The sequence below is a fragment of the Opisthocomus hoazin genome, chromosome 4 (genome assembly GCF_030867145.1).
Source record: "Opisthocomus hoazin isolate bOpiHoa1 chromosome 4, bOpiHoa1.hap1, whole genome shotgun sequence".
Lineage (NCBI taxonomy): Eukaryota > Metazoa > Chordata > Aves > Opisthocomiformes > Opisthocomidae > Opisthocomus > Opisthocomus hoazin.
Genome location: NC_134417.1, coordinates 44,212,291 through 44,219,097, shown reverse-complemented (window position 1 = coordinate 44,219,097; position 6,807 = coordinate 44,212,291). Strand labels below are relative to the sequence as shown.

The 6,807-nt window shown below is 47.4% G+C and overlaps 1 protein-coding gene across 1 annotated transcript; it reads right to left on the bottom strand.

The window, feature by feature from the left end:
* Positions 1-6,169, bottom strand: CCK (cholecystokinin). Its single transcript, XM_075418809.1, has 3 exons — positions 6,071-6,169; positions 4,493-4,750; positions 1-331 (listed from the first exon to the last, which is right to left on the bottom strand). Exons 2-3 carry the CDS (start codon positions 4,746-4,748, stop codon positions 195-197), a joined length of 393 nt encoding a protein of 130 aa, XP_075274924.1. The 5' UTR covers positions 4,749-4,750; positions 6,071-6,169; the 3' UTR covers positions 1-194.
* Between the last annotated feature and the right edge of the window lie 638 nt (positions 6,170-6,807).

Sequence of the window (6,807 nt, the reverse complement as noted above, 5' to 3'; positions counted from 1 at the left end):
AAAAGAAAGAAAACATTTTCTGGAAAATTCTGCGTATGTATATATTGCATTGTATAGTCTTACAGACAAATTTACATCAAATACATGATATATATTAAAACACTGATTCGAAGAGGACAACAAATTAATTTTTCTCTTTCTGTACAGACATGGGAGTGTGATTTTTTTTTTCTGTTGCTATAGTTTGCTGTTCTTTAGGAAGAGTACTCGTATTCTTCAGCACTGCGGCGTCCAAAATCCATCCAGCCCATGTAGTCTCTGTCATTTATCCTGTGCGTAGGATCAATGGTCTGTACCCTGTTTCCCATAACTGAGAGCCTTCCAGTGGAACCTAAAGAAAAAGCATTTGGGAGAGCAGAGAGTAAGTGGACGCATATTTCAGGTTCATCCATTTTCTGATCTGTTTTATGTTCATTAGCAGACATACACAATAGCTGAAACTGTTTGACTTAATACAGACCGTGTAACACCACTGTCATGTCACTGGGGAAAACATCATAGAAATGTTATGGGAAATGTCCTGAAAGTAGCTTTTTTTAATTGTAAAATAAACAGATCATTTTCTCCCTCGTTCTGCAGGAGCATTCTGCTCTTGGCTGCCAGGAAGGAATACGGGTGCATTTCTCCTTTTTCCTTCCTATTTCACTAGAGAGAGAAAGCCCAAATCCTTGCTCACCCTTCCTGTCAGACCACAGCCTGGCTTGCTGGTACTGGGACAGCTGCTCTAGGTGCAAAATAATTCCACTTGAGAGCAGACTCAGGCCTGAGACAGGACTTCACCACAGCCCCGTGTTGCCTGAAAGCCATAAATGTAAGTAGCGGAGCGCTTACAGTGCAAATTCAGTAACAAGCTGGGCAGAGTTACAAATCCCAGGTTTTGTGGAGAAGTGGGAATAGTCCTGAAATGGAGAAAGTTGTGTCAGGAATTCAGAGCTAGAGATGTCTATTGCTGGAATTATACAGGGCTTATTACTACGTCAGTGATATTTTCATTGCTAATCCAAAGCTGTCATAATTCCTGTCACAGCAGGGTTGGATGCTGATCTCTAATCTTGCCTTATCCTTTCTGTCTTCCTTGCTTCAGGCATTGGAGACACAAACTATTTGCAAGAAGAATTTATGCTTTGAAAACAGGGCTGTAATCCTCTGTTTTGATTTCATCACATTACGTAACAAAAAATGCAGGGAAAGGTAAATTACTTTTCTCTGTACTCCCTGAAAACAGCCAAAATTGGCATATGCCAATAATTAGATTGATCTTAAGCCTTGAATGAGGAAGAAAACAGATTCCATATACGAGTATTCAATGCAGGCTGAGGCTTGATGAATACCTGAACCGATCAAAGGGAAAGGAAGCCCAAATCAAATCCAAATTTACACAGTTGCATTGCTTACGGTTTCTGGTGTTTCGCAGGAACCCTTGGTGACTCTGTGCTTTTATATTTCACGGTTTTCCTCATGTAATGATTTATAACGAAGATGATCCATTAAAAACAAAAACAACTGCATTGTTTTGTTAGTGATTGCAGAGGAAAAGGAGAGTTAAATGTATCCCCCAAAAAAAGGAACCAGCCATGTTTTAGACATTTACCTAAAACAAAATGACAAAAAATTTAACTATCTCTAGAAAAGAATATTTGTCTACCATTAAATGCTCAAAACCCACAAAATTCACATTCATACTTCAAAATAAATAATTAAGTTGACGAGAATGGCTTCTTGGCACTGCAATTGTGCAGGGCTAAGGCAGCGCAGAGCCATCGCTCAGACCTTGGTATTTAAGAGACTTCTGAGCCTGTGGCGACCTGTGGGCTGTAAGGGCTCCCCTGGAGCCATCGTGGTCTGGCCTGGCAAGGGCTCCTTAGAGAACATTTAATGTGCGTGTCACTGACTTGACAGCTACAATATCTCTTCTACACGGTGCCAGATTCACACTCAAAGCCTGCAGATGAAGTTAATTGAAAGCTAAGTGTCTCAAACAGTAAAATTAACTTCTTTACAGCACCTTAATTACCTTTCCATAAACCACCGGAGATGTCCTGTGGATACTGCAGAATCAAACGTATCCAGTACAGCAAACGTATCCAAAATTGTAGCAGTTTGGTTACGAGGCCGCCACCTAGCCCAAACTTCGAGAGAATTTAACTCTCTTGCTGTTTTAACCAGGTATGTTGGCCATAATCAGCCTTTCTACTAATCACAAGCGCAAACGCCATCACCGACGACTGCTAACACTAGCAAATGCCCAGACCTCCTAGATGGAATTCCCCCTAGATGGAATTTTCTAGTGAGTATTATGGTTTAGACAGCTTAAAAGTGATGTGAGTGTTCTGCAGAGATTTCTGAAGTGCTGCCCAGAACCTTTATGTTAAATGAGAATATAATGTTTTGACGGGAAGACTGTATGTATTGTTAGAAATTAAGTAAATACTGTTTTGTCCCTGTGAATCTTCTCTTCTGTAACTAGCAGCTACACCTACAACCCAGAGTCCAGCTAGCCTAGCCGCACCACAAGAATCCCATCATCTGCTAACGGTCACTTTGTAGAGTTAATTATATATGCCAGTTAACAAGTATGCAGGAAATTAATACTTACCAAAAAGAAATTAATTAAAATTAATTAAAAGGAAATTAATACTTACCAAAAAGATGTCTTAAATCCAGATTGATTTCTTTTTCACTTTGTCTGATTAAGATTATTTGGAAATGTCAGCCAGATATTTAAGAGAACATAATGGCTACATGAACTAGAAGGAGGAGTTTGGTTTCCACGTAGGTGGGTGACAACGACTACACTGAGGAAAGGTAACGAGGATTGTGCTTTGTAGACTCCTGCAATAAGATTCTTACTCAAGTAACAGCTTTAACTCTAGCACTGAATTGTGGAATTTCATATCTGAATTTTCTTTTTATTAGGTCATGTGAACTGCTAAAAGAAGTTTGTTAATGGATATTGTGCAAATCGGTAATACGACATGAAGTCTCTCAAGCTATATTAACAGAGGTTCTTTTTCTGTTGTTTCTGATTTGGCTCTGTTCTATGTACACAGAGGAAGGTGTATGGCTGCATACGTAACATGTAAGACAGATGTGGCATCTCTTAATCGTAGACCACCATCAAAAATAAGATTAGGATTCTGCCTAGCACAGAGGTCAGCAGTGGGGCTATCAGGAGGGGAGGACTGAGTGATTGGCAGAAGGTTGTGTGGAGAGACGGGAGAGGAGAAAGCTCTTACCTACAGAAAGTGAATTTTTATCCTACGCACGGTTTGAGACTGGGCGTGAATTAACTTCTCAATATCTATACGTCCAGGTAATCCTAATTACTGCCTTCCCCTTGAGCCCTCTTTGCTTCTCAGCTGCCCTCTTTCCCTGCAGCATTGTGGATAGACTGGAGTGAAGCTATCACAAATAAGCAAGATTGGCGCAGTGGTTTTTGTTGAAGCTGGCAGTCAAAAGGCCACAGCAACTAGGCTGCCCACGGTGCTACTCTGTGGAGACACAGAGCAACAGAGAGATGAGCCAGTTCAAAACGAAAAAAAATTTTCTTGGGGGAGTTTCAGTGGTCAGTGATCTTGATCCTTCATTTTTACTGGTAGCACAGATGGCACGCGTTTGTGTCTACGTAAAACATGCACTGTAAGATGTCGACAGGGACAGCTTTATTCTTTCTCTTGCTAGCTCATGTATATAATACAACTGTTTTCTCAGGTGACATAAGAACGAAGCCCTTTAATTCCACTGCTCTACCGGTGCTTCCTGCCCTTGTAACAAACACAGCACCACGGAGGTTTTAAGTAACTGCAAGGTTGTGTCCCCAGGCTGCCTGAAACTCAAAATCTAACAGGAACTGACACGTTTTGAAGCAAATGTGCTTTTACTCATCACTGCTTTTAGTTACTGTGTTCATAAATGTGAGTTCTCATCCTTCAAAAGCTTTCACGCTTTTGTAACCTCCTCTGTGAACAAACACACGGAAAATCCAACGCTCAGATTTCCCTGGTACGGGTATTTCTGGATGAGGTGAGGTGAGCCATTTGGTCTGCATGTATTTAGCCTCTGAAAAGTTTTCCTGCTCGTCTAACTTAAAAAAGGGAGGGAGGAGGTTGACTAGATGAAATAGTTCGAAGAAAATGCAATTACTGTATTTTATCTGAGATAAAACATGCTGAAAAGAATACCAAAATAATTGTCAGGCTACGAAAACTGTAAGTTAAAAATAAAAGCTGAACTATGACCTGACAGGTAGGTTACATTTGCTTCAGTTACCTGTACGCAGCTCTCAGTCAGTGGCTGCTCGGTACAAATCTTTTTTTGGAGGTGTTTTGCGGTGTATAAGAGAATGCTCTCTACTTCAGGAATAACCAGGCAAAATCTACGTCCTATCTCCTTTAGGAATTTTTGCTAGATGATGACCAGGTCATCTCAACATCTAGGTGTCCCTCCGGGGAATTCCACAGAAGTAGCACAGAAAGTAAGCTATAACCAGTACCTTTTCTGGCTTGCTGGAGATACTTGGCCAACAAAGCGCCGATGTTAGCTCTCTGGTCAACACCTCCATCCAGCCGCGGCACAGATTTCAGCGGGCCAGCAGACGAAGGGGCGCGGACGTGCCGGTGACGTTCTGTCGAGCTCTGCTCAAGCTCAGCAGCCAGCGGGTTCCCATTGTGCGAGCCCGCAGTTTGCTGTCCGAAAGAGCTCGCCGAGAGCACCGCCAGGAACACGCAGATGCACACACCGCTGTACATGGCTGGGGAGAGAGGGAATGGCAGGCTGTTAAAGTGACCAGATTTACTAGGCTGCACGTTGTCCCTGCCCCCAGTTTCCATTGGGGGTGTTGGTTTCTGAGCAAACTGGGGTTGTCCTAGTTTGTTTGTTTTTTTAATGCAGGTTCACTGTTGGATCTGTCTTAAGTTGGAAAACACATACATGAATAGCTTTTTAACTATCCCTTGATAAAAGGAAGATACAATGGAAGGAATAAAATTAATTCACTGGAGCATGTGCTGTGTCTCCCTGGTATACTCAATTCTTACTTGCTTTTCTTTTTTGGAAGCTGCATTTCACTAAAACTTAAGGGAGATGAATCCAGCTCTGTGAAAAATCTCAGGATTCACACATCGCAGTACGTTGCTGCTGTACAGCAAAACACGCCACTATTACAGATGTCTCCGTTCGGACAAGTTCTGTGAAGAGCCTTTATTCTATCAGCCCTTCACTGGTTTGGAGCTCAGTGTTCAGGGGGCTTCTTATCATCATACACAGAAAGAAAAAATGAAAACGTGTCCCGAGGAAAGGAAAAAGAAAATCTAACACTCTCCCAAGCGTTTGATCTGACAGCTGAGGTGGTACAAGCTGTTTAGTTAAAAGCTCTAAGAAATAATGTGCAACCGAACAATAACTTTCTTCACGTAAAACAGATAATTCAAGTGTAACAAATTTTTTTACTGCTTCCTTAAACAAGTACTGGACAAAGTGAGGTGGCTTGACTAGCCTGTTGGATCCCACAAACTGAAACGGTTTTCTGGCAGCGGAGAAATTGCTCTCCGTTGTTGGGAGACAGAAGCTGCCTAGTGCTTAGCGCTGGGGGGTGACTTTCACTTCTCAGCCCAGATGAATTATCTCAGCTGCATGACAATTTCTAAATCGTTTTTGAACAGCATACCGAGAGGGGAGAAAACCAAGTCTCTCTGCCCGCGACACAGACGAGACAGAAAACCTTGGCGGCGAAGGTGAGGATTTAGCAGGGCAGGGAGACGGACGGGGAATGTCGGAGCGTCACCCCAGCACGGTTATCAGGGACGGACCCCCAGGCGAGTTCTGGTTCTTGGCAGGTGCGCTGCTGCACACCCCCCGCAGAGACACCTCTATAACCGACCCGATTCCTGTGTTCTTTGCGCATATACATACATATATATACACATATACATACAGACTCCGGCGGACACCGACGACCCCGGGCGCAGCACCTCCCCCCCGGCAGCCGTTCCCGCACCCCCCCGCCGGGGTCCGGCCGGGACCCCCCTTCACAGCGGGTGCAGCCGGAGGCGGGGTGAGGCGCGTTCCCTACCTGCCCGCTGCGCGTCCCCGAGGCCGGAGCGGAGGCGGGAGCGAGGCCCGCGCGTGCCCAGGCGGCGGCGAAGCTCGGGGCGCCTCAGCCGCGCGGCCCCTTAAGTAGCGGCGCGCGGCGCGGCGGCGCGTGCACGGCGCTGACGCAGGCCGGCGCCGGGGTGCGCGGGCGGGGGAGGTGCGCGCCTCGCCGCGGGAGGGGGGGGACGGACACGGGACCGGACGGGCGTGGGGCGGTCACTTTGTTTAAAAAAAATCCACCGCGAAGCCAAGGAGGATCCCGCCGGAGAGCCGGGGACGGGCCACGCCTTCGACGCGGCTCTCCCTCACCGCTCCCCGCAGCGACAGGTGTCCCGCGGGCGCTGCGGGGTCCGCTGCCCCTCCCGGCCGCTGCTGCCCAGCAGCCGGGGCCTCGCAGCCCCCCGCGCTCCCTCCCGCCCCCCCGTCCCTTTCGGCTCCGTCCCGGGCCGCCGGGGCTCCCGCTGCCTTTCCCGCGCCGGCCGGCAGAGGGCGCCGCGGCGCCGCGCGGGACACCGCCTCAGCGCCCCTCCTCCCGCGCCCCCCGCCCGGCCCGGGGCAGCCCAGAAGCTCCCCGGGAAGCGGCGAAACCCCGGTGGCAGGCGGGCGCGGGGCAGAGCCAGCCCGCCGGCACCACCTCAGCGCGGGGGCACCCGCGGCCCAGGGGCACGGCCAGCGGCTCCTCCCGGGCGGCGCCTGGGGGCCCGGGCGTGGGGGAGG

What these genes read in the sequence shown, in the direction of transcription:
- CCK (XM_075418809.1), bottom strand. Translation starts at nt 4,748, where the DNA reads ATGTACAGCGGTGTGTGCATCTGCGTGTTCCTGGCGGTGCTCTCGGCG. An exon ending in TCTCCAGCAAGCCAGAAAAG is followed by an intron (nt 332 to 4,492) that starts GTACTGGTTATA and finishes CTTTTTCTTTAG; the next exon opens with GTTCCACTGGAAGGCTCTCA.